Source organism: Notamacropus eugenii, chromosome 6, assembly GCF_028372415.1.
Source record: "Notamacropus eugenii isolate mMacEug1 chromosome 6, mMacEug1.pri_v2, whole genome shotgun sequence".
Lineage (NCBI taxonomy): Eukaryota > Metazoa > Chordata > Mammalia > Diprotodontia > Macropodidae > Notamacropus > Notamacropus eugenii.
In genome coordinates, this window is record NC_092877.1 from 295,656,174 (window position 1) to 295,679,266 (window position 23,093).

At 38.7% G+C, this 23,093-nt stretch overlaps 1 protein-coding gene across 2 annotated transcripts in view; it reads left to right on the plus strand.

The window, feature by feature from the left end:
- The first annotated feature begins 5,480 nt into the window (after window positions 1-5,480).
- The window catches only part of GTF2F2 (general transcription factor IIF subunit 2), a 161,661-nt gene continuing 144,048 nt past the window's right edge, over window positions 5,481-23,093 (plus strand). For both annotated transcript variants that reach the window (XM_072617189.1, XM_072617190.1), the window contains exons 1-3: window positions 5,481-5,792; window positions 15,518-15,591; window positions 22,493-22,511. In XM_072617189.1, coding sequence (XP_072473290.1) covers window positions 5,727-5,792; window positions 15,518-15,591; window positions 22,493-22,511 — 159 coding nt within the window. In that variant the 5' untranslated portion in view covers window positions 5,481-5,726. The remainder of the gene's footprint in view (window positions 5,793-15,517; window positions 15,592-22,492; window positions 22,512-23,093) is intronic.

Genomic DNA, 23,093 nt, shown 5'->3' on the forward strand with positions numbered 1-23,093 from the left:
ACATCATGTTTGTTGGAGCTCAAGCCAAGCAGAACTGCAGATGGACAGTGAAGAGTTTTAGGGGTTGCCCTTCCAACAAAATGCCCAGAGATAAGCTTCATCTCACTCTCCTTTTCTCAACTTTATCTTTTAATTTCCCTTGAAAATGAATGAGGGAAAAAGGCAAAAAACCATAAAAATATAGCTCCTATTGCAGAGCATATTGCAGTTTATAAAAGGGCTTTCCTCTTGACCAGCCACTCTTTCTCACCTCTTATACCTTCCCTCTCCTGGCAGCTAGGTGGTGCATTGGAGGAGTCAGGAGGACCTGAGTTCAAAATTCACCTCAGAACTTGACATTCACTAGCTATGTGATCTTGAGCAAGTCACTTAACCCCAATTGCCTCATCCTGGGTCATCTCCAATCATCCTGATGAATATCTGGTCACGGAATTCAGATGGTTCTGGAGGAGAAGTGAGGCTGGTGACCCCCACAGCCCTCCCTCACTCCAAACAAAGTCAAGTGCAAGTCATGTCATCATTTCTCTGATGGCATGGTCTTCTTCGGCAATGAAGGACGAACACACACACCTTCCCTTTCCTCCCCTTTTCATCTCCTTTTTATGTGTTTTCTCTTCCCATTATAAAGTAACAATAACGAGAAGCATAGGGGCTATCTTTCTTTTCTTTTGTATGTGTTTCCCTGCCTTTGCATAGAGCCTGGTACCTAGTGCCTAATATGTGTTTAATAAATGCTGGCTGCGGATTATATCGCTCCTAGTGGTACATAGGGTCACAGGGTCATAGGTTTAGCGCTGAAAGGGATCCTTCAAGGTCATCTAGTCCAGCCTCCTCCTTTTTACAGATGGGGAAATTGAGACTCAGAGAGGTTAAGAGACTTGCTTAAGGTCCCTCAGGTGGTAGGAAATAGAATTTGAACCCAGGGTCTTTGACTCAAAAACCAATATTTTTTTAAAGCTTTATTTTCAGTTTTCAACATTCACTTCCATAAGTTTTAAAGTTTCTTCTGCTCCTACCCCTCCCTTCCACCCCAAGACAGCATGCAATCTGATAGAGGCTCTTCCATATACATTCCTATTAAACATATTTTCATATTAGTCATGTCGTATAGAAGAATTAGAATGAATGGGAGGAACCATGAGAAAGAAGAAAAACAAAACAAAGCAAAAAAAAAGAATATAGTCTGAAAAGTCAACATTTTTCCCATTATACCACAATGACTTCTTCCTCACTACCTACAGAATCAAGTTCAAGTTCATTCTTAAATTCAAGGCCTTCCACAAGTCAAATCCACATTAACAAAATTTTGCAAGTATTTATTTGGAAAGCTACATGTTACAAAGCACACTATTTGGTAAAAAAAAAAAAAAAATTGTTAGGAAAACTAGAAAGCAGTCTGGCAGAAATTGGGTCCATATCAATATGTTATACCATTTACCAAGATAAGGTTGAAATGTATACATGACTTAGATACAAAGGGAGATATCGTAAAAAAATTAGAACATGAAACATATTACCTATCAGACTTACAGAAGAATTTGTGAGTAAACAAGAGATAGGGAGCATTGTAGATATAAAATGAATAATTCTGATTACATTTAATTTAAAAAAGATTGGTATGAACAAAACCAATGCAGCCAAGATTAGAAAGAAAACAGAAAACTGTGGGAAAGTTTTTTATAGACAGTTTCTTGGATAAAGGTCTCATATGTCAAATATATAGAGAACTCTGTCAAATTTATAAGAATATGAGTCATTCCCCAACTGACAAAGGATATGAACAGGAAATTTTTATATGAAGAAATCAAAGCTAATATAGTCATATGAAAAACAGCTCTAAATCATTATTGATTAGAGAAATGCAAATGAAAATAACTTTAAGATATCTCATATCTATCAGATTGGCTAAAATGATAGAAGGGAAAATGACAAATGTTGGAGGGAATATGAAAAAATTGGGACACCAATACAATGTTGGTGGTACTGTAAACTAACCTGGAGAGCAATCTGTATTTATGCCCAGAGTTGTAAAATTTTGTATACTCCTTGATCCAGCAATACCACCTATTAGTTCTGTTTTAAGATGATCAGGGAAAAAGGAAAAGAATCTATATGTTCTAAAATATAGCAGCTCTCTTTGTGGTGGCAAAGAATTTGAAACTGCAGGAATGCCTGTCAATTGCGGAATGACTGAACAAGTTGTGGTATATGATGGAATACTACCGTGCTATAAGAAATAATGAGCTGGATGGTCTTAGAAAAACATGGATAGATGTATAAAATAATGAGGAATGAAATGAGCAAAACCAAGAGAACAACATATACAGTAACTGCAATATTGTTTTAAGAACAACTTGGAGCAAATAAGTCATTTTGACTTTTATAAATACCCAAATTAACTACAAAGGACATATGATAAAAGATGCTGCCTGCATCCAGAGGAAAAAATGACAAATAGAAGTATATGTAGAATGATTTTACGTGTATATACGTATCCATCTCATATCGCTCTTCTCAACTTTTCCTTTAGTCTTCCTTAAAAATGAATAAGAACTTATAAAAGAAGAGGTTATCCACTCTCAGAGAAACAGTGGACAAATAAGTCTAGTACAGTCTTACATAGATGCATATGAATGTATATGTCTATATATTAATATGATTATAGATATCTAAGTATATGTAAGTATAAGCAAGTGTATGCATGTAAGGGTATATGTATGTATGCATGTATGTATTTTATATGTATACTTATGCATATATATCTGAACTTAATTGTAGCCTTCTGGGATAGAGAAGGAAGCAGGGGGGTGGGGCAGGGGAAAGAACAAGTAAAGAGAGCACAGCAGAGAACAAAAGAAAACTTAAAGGACACAAAGATGGACAGCTCAGAACACAATGTGTAGTATTTATTATATAGACTGTCTTGAAACGGAAATTTATTGCTGTGTATTGCAAATCCTTTCATGTTCTGCTGTGCCCATGACAATTCATCTTTTCTTTTCTTATATTGTATTGTTTTGATATTTAAGTTTATAATATGTTTCTTTTTCTTATTGTGTATTTAAGTTTTAGTATTTAAGTTAAAAATACATTTTAAAAAAGAAAAAAACAGAAACAAAAAAATAAAAATAAATGAGAAAGACAAAGGAATAAAAAAATTCTTATGTGGAGATTGTTTACTGATATTTGACTCAATAACCTAAATCCTTGGTCCTAAATTTTTTTTTGGTATTATGTATCTGTATATAGCAACAACCTGTAGTACCTGTCTTTAATAAGTATCACTTTAATGTAGACATTAAGGTCATTAACACAGAATGTAGCACCCAGAGGATGTAGGACTATTTTTTGCCTTTCATTTTATCCCTATTGCTTAGCAAAGTGAATGGTACATATTCAGTACTTTAAAAAAAATACTTGTTGCCTGACTCTGGTAGAAAGATTGCTGAATTTGGAGTCAGAGCAGGTCGGCTCTACTACCAGTGCCACTGTGGGTGAATCATGTCCCGGCTCTGACCCTTTTTCTCATCTGTAAAATGTGGGTTTGTACTAAATGACCTGTATGGTCCTTCCCAGTTCCATATCTATGATGCTATGATGAAAGCGAACCTAGCAATCTGAGGAAAAATGGAAAAGGTTTAAAATAGTGGTGTGGGAGGGAATTTGATCGTTCAAATGGAATCAAATAGAAAAAAAGTACATGGCATTCAGCAAGGCCCACCTAATGTGACAATAATGTCAATTTATGCAGGAGTCAGTGGTTCTGGATTTGTGATTTCATCCAGGAATAATATAATATTATAAATCTGGAGTTGCAAGGGACCTCAAAGGCTAACTAGTCCAAAATTCTCATTTCACCAATAAGAGAAGTGAAGTCCAAGATGGCTAAGGGACTGATCCAAGTTTACACAATAGAAAGCATCTGTGCAGAACCAATAACAGAGAAAGTGTATAGTATAGTATCATTTTACCCAGAATTGGTAAGGTAGCATTGCAACTGCTGACCATGGGGTCCCAGACACAAATGAAGTCAGAAAGGAAATGAAGGAATGAAGGACTGGAAGAAAAGAAAAGGGTAGAGGGCCTGAAAATCATCAGTCAATTCAATTCAATTCAGCAAGGATTTCTTAAGTGCAATGTGTGATTTAGTGGAAAGAAAATTGGTTTTGACATCTGAGCGCCTGGGTTCAAATCCAGCCTCTCGTGCTTACCACCTGTATGGCTTTAGGCAAGTGACTTAATCTTCCAGGGTTTCATTTTCCTGAAATGTAAAATAAGGGGGCTTGCTGGAATGGCTTCTGAGGACCCTTCTAGTCTCCTCTCCTGGATCATATGTGTCATTTATTGTGCTAAGCATAGGAAATAAAAAAAGGAAACAGTCTCTGTTTTCAAAGCCTTATTTATATTCTACCGCAGGAGACAATATGTACATAGATATGTAAATACAAGCTATATACAAAGTATTTGAGGGTGTGAGATAAAAACATAGGGAACCACGACAAGTGGGGAGTAGGAGAAGTACAAACCCAGGAAAGTCTGCAAAGCTTATCAAAAGAATAATTCCCTCTGCTCTGAATACATGTAGCATACACGTGCTGCGTGTATCATCTGGCCCATTTCATCAAGCCTTACTTAGTAATATTTCACATTCTAGCATGCTTATTTTCCATTATCCACCCTGTCTACTGAGAGGCCCTCCAGATCCATGGGCCTTGCCATCTGCCCTGATGCATAATGAGCCCTCCCCGACTTAGCTGGAACCATAACTGGATCAATTGTCACTGGAAAGGTAGTGTCAATCAATCAGTCAACATTTATCAAGTGCCACATGCCATCAACATTTTTGCCAATCATTCACAATCCCAGTGACTTCCCAAATCAAAGCACCCTTTACAGTAACTTCCTTCTACTAGAATAAGTACTTGGGGGCAGGAACCATCTCCTTCCTGTTTTGGTATCCCCCTGGACTTAGCACGGTACTGGGCACACCATAAGCGCTTAATAAATGCATTTTCTTTTATGCCTGTCCAGGCACTCATTCATAGCAGTGACTAGAAGAGGGAGTTTCACTGCACTGCTTCTCGGAGATGGAGCAGTTCTGAGTGATAACAGATGTTTATCACTATGGAGAGGAGGGTCACGGAATAGAGAAATCTGGGGAGAGGGTGTGGGGAAGGTCAGCACCCTGGAGAGCTCGGAGCCATGGGAAGACTTTTGGTAAGGAATGCAAAAAATGTTGTGCATGACCTTGGCGAAGTCACCTGAGCTCTCCTCTGGGAGCTGACGAACGTTCTCCCCAGGCTCTTCCCCAGCTGCCGGTCCATCTACAGCTCGTCCATCACACCTTAGCAAGTCTTTATTCTGTAATCCTTCTGGGGAGCCCGGCCCTACTAAGCAACAGCGTAGAGATCTACAACTGCGCCTCTTCTCGGAACAGCCCGGTAGGAGCCGGCATCCCCGCTCCCCGCTCCTGTCCAAATACTTCACAAGCCACGCCCACTTCCCTGAGCGGAACGAAGGATGTATGTCCTCCACGAGGCACCGTAGGGTTCGGACGTAGTGCGCAGGCGCGGCTTCCCCGGTCTCCGGAGCGGCGTGCTCCCCTCCCCCAAACTAGCCGCTTCCCGGCTTTGGAGCGACGCCGGTGGCCCCAGACCTCCTGACTTCCTTCCTCGGACCCGCGCCCCCTTCTCCTCCACCGGCGGCGGCGGCGTCGGCGCAGAGTCATGGCCGAGCGCGGGGAGCTCGACTTGACCGGCGCCAAACAAAACACTGGAGTGTGGCTGGTGAAGGTAAAGGCCGACTGAGCCCAGCCCCCCAGGACGCCCCCTCCCCCACCGGGGGTCCCGCCTTTCTCCCCCAAGCTCCAGGGGGTAGTCCCAGCGTGGATTGCGGGACAGTTACTGTCACAGTGTTTCACTCCACTCAGCACTTGGGGTAGGGGGTGAGGTTGGGAACGCAAAGACTGGGAGGCTGGACTTGGGGGAAACATAACATGCACCCAGAAAAGTAAGAGCAGAACGTGAGGTTATCCGTGTAGAGCTGGAAGTCCCGCTCCTTCATTTAACAGAGGAGGAAACTGAGGCACCGAGCGGCCAAGTGACCCGGCGTGGCGGGGAGTCCGGGGAGGGCGCGGGTGTCAAACAGCCTGCAAGTGTCCGAGTCTGCTTTGGAGCCCAGGCTTAGCGTGATGGTTAGATCCACCGGTCCAACCGGCGCGTCCCATGCGGTCGTGTGGGAGGGGCCGCAGTCTGGGGCCCCGGGGGCGACCCCCTGGTGAGCGCGGGGGGGGGCGGGGTGTGCAGGGCAGAGGGGATGAGGCTTGTGCCCTCCTGGTACACGGACACGATCCGCAGGTTGTAGTAAGTGTGGGTCTAGGACGGCAAGGAAGAGGGTGACTGAAGTTCAGGGAGAAGCGCGCCGTAGAGAGCAGGACGGAGGAGGAAGATAGCGGAGCGTCTGGACGGAGGAGACTGCGCTCGGAGAAGTCCAGCCGGCCATGTGGTCACTTCTCTGCCGGCCACCGAGGACGGATAGAGCGCTGGGCCCGAGTTCGGATGCTGCCTTCGCCCTGTGGGCCTCAGGGGCCTCCTCTGTAAAGTGAGCTGGAGCACACCCCAATGGAGTCACAGAGTTGGACTTGACAAGTGATTGAACAGGAAAAGAGGAGAAGTTGTTTAAGGGTAGAAGGGAGGAAGGTAATGAAGCTTCCTGGAGAGGTTAGCTAATCACATGGTGCAGAGGCAGAACAGAATAGTGGTTAGAGTTGGAGAGGAAGAAGGTGAGCATGGATCAGGGTACATTTCGTGGAAGAGGTGATGTTGGAGTTGAGCTTTAGAGGGGGAGGGACGGCACTTCAGGCTTAGGCACAGTGGTGGGAGATCATTACTTGGATGGGTAAGCAGGTTGTGATAGATGTGATAGTGGGAGGGTAGCCCCTCTCCGCTGATTTTCCCCACCAGACTTCATAGGAGCCTAATCCATAAAGTGTGTACCTGAGGCACGCTTTGAACCCTCTTAAGTGCCAAGCCACTGGCTTCTAGGCCTCTTTCATCACAGTGTCATTCTTATTGTCACATTTCAAATGGACCCTGTGAGTGGCCAAAGGAGGAGATATGTATTTATTAATTTGTTCATATTGTATTACACCTGCAGTAACTATTTTTCTGTGAATTGATCAGATTCTCAATCCTGGCATGTTTTCAAAATGTGCTCTAATTCTTCTTACCAGTTCTAGTCATGTTTAAAGACAATTTCATAAAGCTGTTGAATCAATCCAGAAATAATTATTGAATACCTGCTAGGGTAGGCATTGTGATCGATATAAAGAATCTGTGTTCCCTGTCTATAAGAAGTTTGTGGTGTAGTTGGAGACGCACGTCAGCACATGAAAAAGTGAATAAAATTAAATAGCAATAAAGACAATAATATAAGAACTCGCTTGCCGGGTAAAGATAATAATTTACGTGGTGTTTTAAAGTTTAGAAAGTCCTTTTCTGACTACAACCTGTTCAGGGAGATAGTGGAAGTCTCATCATTACGTTTTCGTAGATGAGGATACTAAGGCCCAGAGAATTTAAGTAATTTGCTCAAGGTTATCCAAGTGGTCTGTGTAAGAGCACAGACATGAACCCAGGGCTCCTAAATCCCAAGTCACTTCATTATGAGTCACTCAGCCAGCAAACATTAAGCTCCTACTATGTGTCAGGCCTACTACTTGCTAGGCACTGGGCCTGGTCTTCAAGGAGCCAACATCCTATTGAAGGAGACAACGTGCACATATGTACAAAATACATAAGAGTTCAGGGCTTTCTTTTGCTTTGGTTTTGGTGGTGCTTGAGATGAACTTCTGAGGAAGCTAATAGGGATTCTCAAAGGTGGGAGAGAGAAGAGAGCAGCTTGTGCAGAGGCAGGGAGATGGAGTGCCCTGTGTGAGGGACAGCCAGAGACCAAAGAGTTCACAAAGGGGAGGGATGTTGTAAACTTGGATAGACAAGCTGGATCCTGGTGATGAAGTGCCTTTGATGCCAAATAAACTATGCATTTGTGCTTGATCCCAAGGGACTGTGTGGTATAGTAAAAGGAGCATTGAATTTGGAAGGGCCTGGATTTGTGCGCAGATCAGTAACTTAAGACCAGTGTGATCTTGGCCAAGAATTTTAACTTTTCTGACTCTCAGTTCCTCATCTGTAAAATTACATTGGAGTACATGGCTTCTTCCTTTTTTTTTCTGCCATAAAGATCAAATTGTCTTATTTTTCTAATTTAATGATTTTATTATGAACTTGTATAGCCATCAACAAATATAATTTCTATAGACAAAAAAACAGAAAAAGAGAATTGTATATGAAATTGAAACTTAGGTATAACTTTGTTTTTTTCTTAAGCATACAGTACATTGTACCCTTCTGTTTGTGTCTCTGAATCTTCCTTTGCTTTCTTGATATTTTATGTCTCGTTAATGCTGTTTTTCTTGAACAATGCTATTATTTCCCTTGTTTCCAAAATCAGGAAGCAAGAAGTGAAGACTTCATTGTCTAGGGCAGGAGTTCTTAACTTTGTTGGGTCACAGGATTCCCTTCTGCCCTCCCTATCCATCATAGCAACAAAGAAATCCATACACAATAACGATGCAGAGGGCAACACTATCCCCAAGCCTTCCCTCTATTAGCCTTTGCACAAACCAGCTCCATTAAATCACAAACAGGCTCTCTCTCCCACTCAAGGTAGTTGCTGCCCCAGCTCCCTGTTTTCTCTGTCCTTCCCAGCTCTGACTAGACTGACCAACTTCCTCTCAGTTTTGCTCCAGCTCTGCCTCTTCCTGTTCCACTCTTCCCACTCCACTCCTTGCTGTTGCACCTATTCAGCAAGCTCCTCCCACTGCAGGTTTCATGTGACTCAAACTCATGTGACTTACGCAGGTTGCAGGCCTATTCCTGGAAGGGAAAGATCTTCCCATTCCATTAAAAATGCATTAATTCCATGAAAACTACGTTAACAATGCACTCATTTCTGCATTTTCTTTTGCAGTGTTACTGATTTACACTCAGATGCTGATTTCTGGGCATTCTCAGTTTGTGAACACTTAGTTTAACTCTGTGATCCCTTTTCAGTTTTTGCATTGATGTGGATCACTTTTGACCCACCTGACAGGTAGATGGAAAGTTGATAAATGCCAATAAGACATATCTGTGTGTCTATTATGTTTCCTTAGGTTAGGGTTTTTCTAAAATGCAGTTTATAAACCTCAGAGCCTATTGATAGATTTCAGAGAGTCCATGAAGTTGTTGAGTTTTTTAATTTAATTTTTATGTTCCAACTTTTCTCCCTTCCTTCTTTCCTCCACCTCTTCCCCCAACTGCTGAGAAGGCAAAAAAATACAATACCCATTATACATAGGAAGTCATGCAAGATATATTTCTACATGTTGTGAAAAAAAGAGAAGCAAGAAAAATAAAGAAAAAATATGTTTCAATCTACACTCATTTCATCAGTTCTCTCTCTAAAGGTGATACCATTTTTCATTATGAATCCTTTGGAATTGTAGATAATTGTTTTGATCAAATTTGCTTAAGTCTTTCACAGTTACATACTGATACAGTATTACTGTTACTCTATACCTTGTTCTCCTGGTTCTGCTCATTTGACTTCAGTTCATACAAGTCTTCACAGGTTTTTCTAAAATCAGCCCCTTAATATTTCTTACAGTACAATGGTATTTCATCACAGTCACATATCACAACTTATTCAGTCATTCCCCAATTGATGGGCATCTCTCACTTCCCAATTCTTTGCCACCATAAGAAGAACTGCTATAAATATTTTTGTATAAATGGGTCCTTTTCCTCTTTTATCTCTTTCGGTATAGACTTAGTACCAGTATTGCTAGGTCAAAGGGTATGCACAGTTTGATAGGCCTTTGGACATAGTTCCAAATTGTTCTCCAGAATGGTTAAAAGAGTTTACAACTCTACCAGTAGTGCATTAGCGCCTTTATTTTTCCCTGTCCCCTCCAGCTTTGGTCATTTTCCTTTTCTGTCATCTTAGCCAATCTGATGGGTGTGACGTGATACCTCAGAGTTATTTTAATTTGCATTTCTCTAATTGTTAGGAATTCAGAATATTTTTTCATATGGCTATTAATAGTGTTGATTTCATACCCTCTGAAGTGCTATCCTGTGTTGTACAAGCTTTCTAGCTTCCAGTGTGATCCCTGAGCAAAACTGAAATCTAGGGAAATGAAAAAGAACTTAAATTAGAAATTGGAGGGTGTAACATTTGTTGTAATAGCTCTGGTCCTCATTCAGAGAACTATCTATCAAATGTAGAAGAGCTGAAGATAAGAAGATGTTTAAGACCTTCCTTCATACATTGGGCAAATTCTCTGAGCAAACCTAACCTCAGATTACTTCTTTAGGACAGAGTAATAAGAAAAATATACCAAAAAAAATTTTCTTAAGTGCTTACTATGTGCTGGATAGGTACCATTCTAGTAGAACAAATGGCCTTAACAAACACAAACAATGAAGTGGTTCCTTGTATAAGGGAAGGAGTTGGGGAAAAAGGTGATGAGCCAGGAACTGAGGGAGTAACCTAAGGAGTGAGTCTATTATATCTACCAAACACTATTCCGAAATAAAAATCTGTGGGTTGGGGGAGGAGCCAAGATGGCAGAGTGTAAGCACCAACCCAGATAAACTTTCCCAACATTCCCTTCCAAAGAATTTTAGAATAATGCCTCAAATCAAATTTGGAGTGGCAGAGCCAACAAAAGGTCAGGGTAAGTTATTTTTCCAGCCAAGACAACTTAAGAGATTGGCAGGACAGCTCTTTGACACCAGGGTAAACTCATACATGAAACAGAAGTGGCTAACAGAATGGATTAGAAACCAGAATTCAACAATATGTTGTTTATAAGAGACACAGTTTAAAAAGGAAGACACACACAGTTAAAATAAGGGGCTGGTACAGAATCTATTATGCTTCACCTGAAGTAAAAAAGGCAGAGTAGCAATCTTCTCTCAGAGAAAGCAAAAGCAAAAATAGACCTAATTAAAAGAGATAATTAGGGGAACTACATTTTGCTAAAAAGTGCCATAGAGAGTAAAATAATATAAAAAATTTTACAGTATATTTCTTTGATAAAGGTCTCATTTCTCAAATGTATAGGGAATTCAATAAAATTTATAAAAATGCGAACCATTCTCCAGTTGTGATAAGTGGTCAAAAGGATGAACAGGCAGTTTTTAGATGAAAAAATTTAAAGCTATAGTCATATGAAAAATTGCTCTAAATCACTATTACTTAGAGAAATGCAAATTAAAACCACTCTGGGCTACCACCTCACCTCTATCAAAAATGACAAATGCTGGAGGAGTTGGAAAATTGGTTACTGTTGTTCAGTCATTTCAGTTATGTTCAGTTCTTTGTGACCTCATTTGGGCTTTTCTTGGCAAAGATACTGGAGTGCTTTGTGATTCCATTGTGCAACCTAGCTCTCCCTGAGGGAAATCAGGCACACTAATACACTATTGGTAGAGTTATGAACTAGTCTTATTATTCTGGAGAACAATTTGGGCTTCTGCCCAAAATGCTTTAAAGCTGTGCATGCCCTTTGACCCAGCCTTACCACTGTTAGATCTGTACCCTAAACAGATCAAAGGAAAAGAACTTATCTATACAAAAATATTTATAGTGGATCTTTTGGTGGTAGTAAAGAATTGGAAATTAAGGAATGCTCATCATTTGGGAAATGGCGAAACAAGTCATGGCGTATGTGTGCTATAAGAAATGATTGGGGGAGTGTTTGGAAAAACATGGGAAGACTTATGTAAATTGTAGTAAAGTAAAGTGAGAAGAACCAGGGGACTGTTGTGCATAGTAACAGCATTATTATACTGATGATTAACTGTGAAGGACTGATCAATAGAGTGATCCAAAACAGTTCCAAAGCATTCATGGTAAAAAAGTGTTATCCACCTCCAGAAAGAGAACTGATTGAACTCTTGAGTATAAATTAAAGCATAACTTTCTTGCTTTTTTTTTTTTTTTTAAAGAAACATTATGGCTAATATGGAAATGTTTTGCATAATTTCACATGTATGATTGATATTAATTTGCTTGTCTTCTCAGTGGTTGGGGGAGGTGTGGGAGGGAAGGAGAGAAAATTTGGAACTCAAAATTTAAAGAGAAGAAAATATTAAAAATAGAAAATAAAGAAAAAGAAGAAATAAAAGTCTATGCTTCAGACTCTAATATTCAAGAGTCTCTGAAATCTGGCTCCAGGCAGTGTCTAGAAGGTGAGATAAATAGCACAGTAGGCCTTTCCTGTATTCTATATTTCAGCCAAACTGTCTAATTCTCTCCCTTCTTTGTGCCTATATTCATAATTCACCAGACATGAGCTGGACTCTGCACCTTCCTCCCTACAATCCTTATGCAAGCAAATAATACACAAAATGAGGGTAGAATGGAGTGGAGGTGAATTTTCTCTTGAATACATAATTTGGGAAGATGATGTTTACAAATGTTTAACAGGCATTTGGGTTATAGAATAGGAACTTAGAAGAGAAATCTAGGGAAAGAGTTTGTTAGTGTTCACCCTGTTACAAGTAGAAAAAAAACTTAACAATCATTTAAAAAAATTTTTAGTTCTGAATTTGCTTCCTCCTTCCTGTTCCTCCCCTTCCGTGAGATGATAGGCAATTTGATTTTGATTATACATGGGAAGTCATGCAAAACATTTCCATATTATCCATATTGCAAACTAAATGTATTGTGTACTTTTAAAAATCCAGTCTATAGACCGTCCTGTCCTTAAAGTACACTGGTTTCCTTTCTGTTGCAGCACAGGTTAATAGCTTAATAAACAAATTTCAGATGGCTTTTGAAATATATTACTTAACCTTCAGAAGGTCTTTCAGTAGCATACCTGAAGCCTTTCCTAAACTAAAATGCTTATCTTTCAATTATGATATCCATAGGCTTTGAAAAGGGGACGTTTTAGCCTGAGAGCAAAAATGCTTACTTTATACAAATTCAAATATTTTCTGTTGTTTTTTAAATTATGCAAGCTAATGTCTTGCCCTTTTTATAGAGATAGTTGAAAAATTATGTTGCATTTTTATGAACAAAAAGATTTTTGGTAGCTCTTTTTGTGGTAGCAAAGAATTGTAAATTAAGGAAATGACTGAACAAATTGTGGCATATGGTTGTGATGGAATACTATTCTGCTGTAAGAAATGATGATCTGTATGGTTTCAGAAAAAGCTGAGAAGATACTTGAATTGAAGCAAAATGTAGTGAGCAGAATCAGAAGAACATAGTACACATTAACAACAATGTGATAATAAGCTGTGAGTGACTTAGCTGTTCTGATCAGTACAGTGATCCAAGACAATTTCAAAGGACTTAGGATCCAAAATGATATCCATCTCAAGAGAGAGAATTGATGAAGTCTGAGTGCCACTTGGGCTTGTAGAAGCCTAGAAAAATTCTTTTTTCCATGAATTCCTCATCTTAATCATTTTCTTGCTACATATGAGTTCCAATCTTGAGAAGCTAACCCTGAAAACAAGTAGTATAAGACTGTGAGGATATAGTTAGTTGTTGGTGGTAGGAGGATGTTGGAAGGGGAAAAGAAAGGAACACCATTTAGATTTTTAAATTGCTTGTACCTCTTCATCTTATTCCCTTTTCAGGTAGCTAGTATGTCTCCTATCCAGTCAAAGAGTGATCTGAAATGTTTTACACCTCATCGTGAGTAGACTGGTAGTCTGGAGCCCTATTTCCAAGAGCCCTTTAGGGGCAGAGTGTAGTTGTAGTGTGTGTGTCTGTGTCTGTGTCTGTGTCTGTGTCTGTGAAACAGCTTTTTTTCCTATAATTTGTCATTGCAAACAAACCTTTCACATGAAATTTCCACCATATTGTCTATTAAACAGATTTTTGTAAGCTAGCCTGGGAATCATCATTTGTAAAATAGTTTCTCTTGGAAAATGTGTTCCATATTTCAGACAGCCAAAATGAACTTTTAGAACACTTATCACAATTGAGGAAGTCAATCTGTATTTGTATTGCTACTACATTGAATTTGCTTGTGAAACTTGCCTTCAATATATGAGCTATAAAGTTAAATCCAAACCAAGGGTCCCCAAAATGTTGGTCACAGTCATGAGTGACAGATGTTGCTATAGCTCTTTCTCCCTGCACCTCTTGCATTTCAAGGGGCAAGTTGTGTGAAGGGCAGTGTGGTGGAAAACTCCTCTCACTCTAGGATTCTGCCATCAACACCCCTCCATGCTGCTTTTCTCAGTGTCTCCTCATGAACGTTGGAAAGACCTTAAACCTAAACAGTAGTTTCCATCTAGGGGAGCCTTTGGTGAACATCAAAGCCACATGCACATGTGAAGGGGTGGTGATTTCTGGGAAGATAGATGTACCTAGGAAATGAGAATGAACAATTAAACTCGGTTCTGAAATGTTTACTGTTCATTATCTTTCATTATTTTGTCCTTTCTATAACTTAATTTCTAACCAGAGGCTTCCAATGTCAAATTAGGCTCTTTAAAACAACTGGAATCTTGTTAACCTAAAATAAATGCTATTGGTTTGCTTGCTGGAGTTCAAGGATTAAGTAAACAGACTAAACATATCCCTTCCCCTTCATGAGCAATCAGACTGAGTATTTATTGAGCACTTTGGGGCATAAGACAGAATATAAGGAGTTAACACTTTTTATTGCTTCTAGGTTTACTGCTACTCATTCAGAGCCTATAATTCTCTTCCCACCACTTTTGCCCACTCATTCAGTGTCCCAGCAGATGCACTGTTAGGATTTTTTGCCTTGTGGTTTTCTACTTTTAAGACATGGTCTCTAGAAACATATTTTTTTAAAGTGGGGACTGCCTGTACTAGGGACTTCAGATATGTACTAATGAAAAGACAAGCTCCCTGTTCCCAAGTAACTGATTAGGACACACTTGCCAATAATTGATGGGCTACTCTCAATCTGCAGAAAATCTTTTTGAATTTGAAGTTGTCTGGCTTCTTTCAAGAGTATCATCCTTTAAAGCCTAGCTCAAGTTCTGCATCTCCTCTGAACTCCTTTTACATTTATAATCAGAACTACATAGTTTAGCATAAAATTGTTCGACTATATTAGAAAGTCTTTGAATTCAGGGGTACTGTTTTATGTATGTGGTGACTGTACAATCTGGGATGTTACAGATTTCAAGAAAAGAATGTGTTCTTTTGACAGGGCTTTCAAAGAGAAATTTCCCTGGTGAAGTAGTGTGTCCCAGTTTTGAGGAAAATCTGGTCACTCCAACATAGTAATCACTGCATCCATGTCCTACATTGTTGAGCGTATAGCAGAATCTTGATAAATACTTGATGATTGGCAATAAATACCAATTGTAGACTAAGAAATTTAAATGCAAGTATTTTATCATTTTATGGTTTTTTACAGTTAACATCATAAATTGTGTTGATGACTTGTGTGTTTTCTATTTTGTTTTAGGTTCCCAAGTATTTATCTCAGCAATGGGCCAAAGCTTCAGGAAGAGGAGAAGTAGGAAAGCTGAGGATTGCAAAGTAAGTAAATTCACATGGGGTTTTGGTATTATTTGGGAAAATTTATAATTGCATTATAAATTTATAAATAATACACAGTACAATAATACAGCAAACACTATTGCATGATTGAAATATAAATGAAAAGTCATGAAAAATTGGACTAGATTGCCTGTAAGTCAGACTTTTTCCAACTCTGATTTCATTTGATTCTGTGAAAGGAGGCTGTTTAAGAGACTGCTAAGGCATTTATACACTGTGGCTAACAGAAACAAATATTAAAGCATATTGAAAGGGAGTAAATAACCTCAGCTATTAAAAGGTATCTGTGTTATTCTGGCACAATTTCTTTCATAAAGTCTTCATCGCTTTCAGTTTCTGTGATGATTCCAAATTGCCTTTATTGCCTGAGGCATGTTTTGCTATCTTAAGTCACTCCCATTATTTGGTGCTCCTTCGCTAAACTTGGGGTTGTCTTTGTCCTTTTGCAGAGATTTTTTTTGTGAGTCAGTTTCTTGTATTTATATGTTAGACATATACATACCGTATGTTTAATTCTTGACATACACTGCATGTGGTTCTTTTTCGATGGTTGGGTGTTCATTTGCATTTTAAACCTACATTTATGCCTCCTGATAGTGTGATCTTTCTCTTGTTTGTTTTGTTGCTAAATAGATTCTGTAATTTCTTAGTGACTTTTTCACAAGGCTGATTAATGGTGAACAAAGGGGGTCATTAATGTGACTGATGGTAGCATTTGATAGTAGTGTTTATTTCAAAAACATTTTCATTTCTTATTTTATTGCCCTTAGACATCCTTTAAGGAGAGTGAGGGCAGGTAACAGCTTTTTTTTGCACATAAAACTAGGAAAGAAGTTTTATGACTTGCCCAGGTGATGGTAGAACTGTATTAGAACTTAGATTTCCTAACTCCAACACAAACTCGACCACATGGCAGACTACACCTCACTTTATACTAACAACAGTACATTACATTTGTATAACCCTTTACCATCCCAAAGAGCTTTCAAGTACTTTAGCTCGTTTGATTCTAACAGCAACCCTCTGAATTAGTTATTACTTTGTGTAATAGATGTGTCCGTGGAAAACTATGTATATCTGATTTTGTGAACTGAATACTTTTAATGCACATGAAGATCTCCTTATTTCAAAGCACCCTAATGCTACCTTTTATAAAGCGAAGAGGGCTTTTCTGCAGTTTTGTTTTGTAAAGTTTTGCAAACATATAAATATCAGTGTTTATTATCAGACTCAGATTTTTCATGTATCGGTTATGAAGTGGTTTATTATGCCTATAAAATGGCACAGTCGATAAGAGTGCTAGGCCAGGAATCAGGAAGACCTGAGTTCAAAATTGGCCCCGGACACTTAGTAGCTGTATGACCCTGGGCAAGTCACTTAACCTTTTTCTGCCTCAGTCTCCTCAGTTTTAAAATGGGGATAATAATAGTACTTAACCTCCAGGAGTCATTGTGAGGATCAAATGAGATAATATTTGTAAAGCACTTAACACAGTCCTTGGCATACAGAAGGTGCTAAATAAGTCTTGTTCCCTCCCCCTAACTGGAACTAGCCTACTAGAGCAACATAATGACAAGTTTTAACCACCATACAGTTTTAAAGAAATGCAGCCAAGCATTGCTTTTAAATATATGTAGTATTGAAACTAAGAGTCTTGTCAAATAGAAGACGAGCCTCTTTAAGATAAAGTGTTTGAAGTGCAGTACAGCCGAGTGGATAGAGAGCCTGCCCCAGAGGCAATATGGCTTAGCTTTGTTTCCAGCTCCTGACTACACCATCTTTGTGACTCTGGGTAAAGTGACTTCTGTTTCTCAGTTTCCCTGGCAGTTCTCTAAGACTGAATTTAAGACTTGGTGTCAGTCTGCATTGAGAGAGCAAAGGGAAGACTAGATTTGGACCCTGTAACATCTTCTCTTCCCTATAATCCTCCTTCAAAAACCCCATTCTTTTAACTAGCATCTTAAGAAGATGGATGAAGTGTTTAAAAGATAGCTATAATATACGAAGTCACTAAATCGTTGTTAATTCATTTTCTTTATTCCCTTTTTCAGTACACTCCAATGCCTCCCTGATACTTAAGGACCCAAATACTTCGATTTGGTATTTAAAGCCCTTCATGTATCCTGGCTGTAGCCTACCTTGCCAGCTTTATGGTACAATAATCTCTTTCATGCAGTTTTTGTTTGAGCCACACTGACCTTCCTGTTCCTCACATTGACCCTTCATTTCCTGTTTCCCTCCCTTTCCTTCTTGCCAATAATGCCCTTTGTTTTAGCTTCCATCTCTCGGAATATCTAGTTTCCTTAACAATTCAGCTCCTAACACATTCTTCATGAGTAATAGCTAGTATTTAAATAGTACTTGAAGGTTTGCAAAGTGCTTTACAAATATATCATTCTATACTCATAGCTAGGAAAATAGGTATTTGCTGTTATCCCACTTCATAGATGTAAAAGCTGAGGCAAACAGAAGTGGAGACACTCGCCTAGGATCACACAGCTAGCAAATGTCTGAGGCCATGTTTGAGCCTCAGGTCTTTTTAGCACTCTCTTCACTGCACTTTCTTATAGATATGACCCACTTTGTTGGCTGTCCCCAATATAAACTACTTTAGGAAAGAAACTGGTTTATTACTTTGTATTCATATCTTCTCTTACGGTGCTAGTTACATAATATTCCCTTAACAAATGTCGGATGTTGATTTGTAGGCAATATGAAGGTAAATCATCCTGTCCTCACTTGTTGTTCAGTTGTTTTCAGTTGTGTTTGACTCTTTAAGATCCCATTTGGGTTTTTCTTGGTGAAGACACTAGAGTGATTTGCCATTAACTTTTCCAGCTTATTTCACAGATGAGAAAACTGAGGTAAACAGTGTTAAGTGACTTGCCCAGGGTCACACAGCTAGTAAGTGTCTGAGGCCAGATTTGAATTCAAAGAGATGAGTCTTCCTGACTCCACGCTCAGTGCTCTATCCACTATACCACCTAGCTGCCCTAACTGGCCTTAAGTTATCATAAAATTATAGACTTATAGAACTTTTATGCGGAAGACATCACATAGTCTGATTCTCTTACTTTACAGATGACCATTCTGAGGGCTCTGAGAGATTTAGTGGCATCTCAATTCGCAGTGTTTTCCTCCATTCCACAATTCTCAATTGCTCAGTCATTTTGAATGATCTCTTTTCCATTATAATAAACCTTAGAAAAGAGTATACCTAAAATGCTCTAAATCACTATGGATTAGAGAGATGCAAATCACAACAGCTCTGAGGTACCATGTCACACCTTATCAGATTGGTTAACGTGACAGAACAGGAAGGTGATAAATGTTGGAGAAGATGTGGGAGAGTTGGAACCCTAATTCGTTATTGATGGAGCTGTGAACTGATCCAACCACTCTGGAGAGCAATTTGGAACTATGCCCAAAGGGCTACAAAAGTGTGCATACCCTTTGACTCAGCAGTATTGCCTAGGGCTGTATCCCCAAGAGATCATAAAAATGGGAAAGGGTCCCCAAATGTACAAAAATATTTATAGCAGCACTCTTTGTGGTGGTAAAGAACTGGAAATCGAGGGAATGCCCATCAATTGGAAAATGGCTGAACAAGTTGTGGTATATGAATGTAATGGAATACTATTGTGCTGTAGGAAATGATGAGCAGTCGGATTTCAGAAAAACTGGAAAGACTTGTATGAACTGATGCTTAGTGAAATGAGCAGAATCAGGAGAACGTTATACACATAGCCACCGTGTGTGAGGACTGTTTCTGATAGACTAAATCCTTCACAGCAGTGCAAGAAAATAAAACATTCCCAAAGGACTCTTGAGGCAAAATGCCATCCACATCCAGAGAAAAAGCTATGGAATCTAATTGCAGAGTGAAGCAGACTATTTTCTCTTGGTTTTTGGCTTTTCTCATGGTTTCTCCCATTTGTTTTAATTCTTCTATGCAACATGATTAATGTGAAAATATGTTTAATAAGAGTGTATGTATAAAACCCATATAAGATTGCATGCCTTCTCAGGGAGGGAGAGAAAAAAGAGGGGGAGAAAATTTGAGACTTATGGAAGTGATTGTTGAAAATTGAAAACAAATAAATTAGTTAAATTTAAAAAAAGAATGGCATATCTGAAGCTCCCATTTTAAAAAAAAGAGGCACATTTCCTTATGGGAAAATCTAGATTAAATTAATGAACTTTGATTATATATGTTTTATAGCTCATTTTTATTCATCATTTCAAGTTGTTCTCTTAGGAAGATAAACCTCTATTTTATATAAAACATTCTGTTTGCCTCAAAATAGTAGAGGTCTTCAATATTCAACAGACATAACTGCTTGGAAATCGCTTCATTTGATGCCAGTGCGATCTAACTTTAATATAGTTTTGGCCAAGTGGTGGTATGTTTCTGAATTCCTTTTTGTATGTCTTTTTAATGTTTCGTATGTCATCTTTGACCACAGCAGCTTCTCTTTCCATCTGTCCCATTCATTCTTCTACTATTCTTCTTTGCCTTCATCTTGATTTCTAGGTTTTCTATACATCTATGAATTCCCATAGTTTCTATCTATTACTTTATTTCCTCCCTACACTACCTGATTCTCCCAGTATTTAATTCCTGTAATGTTCTCCTTAACACCTTTAATGTTATGCTTTTTGTCCCGCTATAATCATTTATTTATTTATTTATTTTACCAGTTCTCAACCCTGTGTAAGCTCTGTCATTGCTCCTTTCCCACTCTTATTTCTGGGTTACCAGTCATACTGGAGAAAGTTAAAGAAAAATTTCATCATCTTGGCTGCATTACAAATTCATACAGATTTCAGTTTCACAGTAGTTCCTGCCTTTTCTCATCTCTAGGAGGTCCCTAAGTTCTCATTTTTGTTTTTTGTATCTCATGGCCTTTCTCTTAACTGTACAGAGTGTTCCAAAAGTTGTTAGACAGTTTTAAGCTACAGTCTCTGATATTTAAAGTCTTAGTAATAGGGTTTGTAGTCAAATTCTATTAGGAACAGATTGTACCATTGACAAATGAAACACAGTTCATTTAAATACATTTTTATTAAGCACCTGCTGTGTTCCAGGCATTCTCTAAAGTAATGATATATAAACAGATTCTGCTTTCAAGGAGCTTATGATCTCTTTAGGGGAAGGACAAATATATAAATCAGTGACTATGATAAGAGGGAAAAGGAAAGAAAAGTGCCAAGGGCTTATTCAGGCAGTTTTGGAAATTTGAGATCAAATTTACTAGTCCCCCAAAGTAGGGAGTACCTGAGGCTAGCCTTGAGAAAAGGGAAAGAGATATTAAGTCCAGTCCATGCCTGGGGAATCACTGAGTATAGACACAGAGAAGGGAGAAAGCAGAGCAAGAATAGAGGAAAGAGAATTAGTTTGGCCAGAACGTAGAATATAGAAATGGCTTAGTGTGATATTGTTTCCCCTCCAGATAGATTGCTTAAAACCAGATTTCAGAGAATCTGAAATATAGACTTTATTTCATAAATAATTTTCAATAGATGTAATAGACCAACTCCTTTAATCAGTCTTCCTTCTAAGCACTTGGTTCATCATCTTCCTCCCCAACTCCTACCTTTATACAAGGGGATTTTAATATTCATATAGATCAGGGCTGCACAGCATATGACCCACGAGCATTTAAGATTTCCAACAGCCTCCCATGGCACATTCTCTCCTGTTTGTCAAGTGACCCGCAGCAGCCAGTCATCGTCAGTCTGTCTCTAGTTACTTTTACTTGGAAAGTGAGCTGCTGAAAACCTATCTGTGACCCTAAAAAAGTTTAGCCTGTTTTAATTTTGACCCCTACCTACTGCCAAGTTCTGATATAGATATACCTTCAAACTTACTAGCCCCTCATTTCTTTTATCTCCATAGGTCCCAGGACTTAATCCTTTATTTTATCACAACCTGTTATAGGGATGTTTGCATGCTAGATCTTGTGAGAGTTCCACTTCTCTAATTAGAAAACCTGATACTTTCCTATTTAACCACAACTTCTCCTCATGGTTTACTTTGCCTGTACCTGTTCTTTGAGTTCACTGAGATCTCCATTCAACCTCTCAGGAATTTGGCAGGCCAGTACTTCTCTTTTAACTTCATTCTTTTTCCTTTCCAACTTCAGTTCAGTAGTCATTTCAGCTTTATATTTTCCTCTGATCTTAAATCTCTTGCCTTCCTTGTCCTTGTCATTCTCTTCTTGCCAAACCTCAGCCTTGGATTACTCCTATGCTTAATCTGCCTCCCCAGTTTCTACTAAAGGGTAACTGAATGAAGTTGAAGGAGGTCTCATAATTATATTACCAAGCTACGTTACAGTTTTGTTATTCAACTTTGTGCTTTCCAGCCTTGGGGCACCTATATGGTACAGTGGTTAGAGCATAGAGTTTGGAATCAAGAAGATTCGTCTTCATGAGTTCAAATCCAACCTTAGATACTTATTAGCTGTGGGTTTCTGGGCAAGTCATTTAATCCTGTTGGCCTCTTAATTCATCATCTGTTAAATGAACTATAGAAGGAAATGTCACAACAGACTACCTCCAGACAAGATGATAGGGTATGGGGTTATTCATACAACTTTCTAATAAACTTGGCTAAAATATCCACTTTAAATGTAAACATGTTGTGTATTTTTTCCTACAGAATTTTTTGGTCTTTGGCTAACAAGCAAGTGTCATATTATAGGGATAGTAAGGAAAGAGATGTAAGATTGCTCTCTGTATTTATATTTTTTTCAGAGTAGGAGAATGAATTGAAAAGCGCTATTCAAATGTACATTGTCATAATTTGTAGAAGACTGTCCTAGAAAATTTAGACTTTTCCTGTTTTAAAACTTGTCTTCTCTTTCCCTTTATTCAGGAATCAAGGAAGGACTGAGGTAAGTTGATATATTTACAATTTAAATTCTTTTTAACACACGAAAGAAAAATGTATGTTATATCATAGCAGTTGTTGAGGAAGGTCTTCATTCTGGAGAGCTCATCAGCATCAGTTTCCTGACTTTATGCTTGGTCAGCTGCCTGGTTGACTCCTTTTATTAATGTTGTATTTGTCTTCTCTGAGTTGGACACCGTAGTTGTGGGGTTTAGTTTTTTCAGACTTTAATTGTAATGCTGTACCATACTATGATGGTTTAGCATGTAGCTACTCAAGTGTAAGTGTTTCATACTTCTTGCAATAGCACAGGTGTAATGAAGACCAAAAAGCCAATATTTATAAGTCCTTTTGATATATTTGGGTAAAGAGTCTGGAAGAGAATCTTTCTGAAAGAAAACAGTCTCCCAGTTCTAACCTATAGTTCTGTGGCAAGTATTTGGTATTTACAGAAATATTTAGGGGAATTGCATATATTTCGTAATTATTAGTGGGGATTTGAATAAGACTTAAAGTGGAATTATGTCTAGAACATTTAATATGGATCAAAAACTCTTAGTGTCAGCATATGTTTTGTTAACATTGA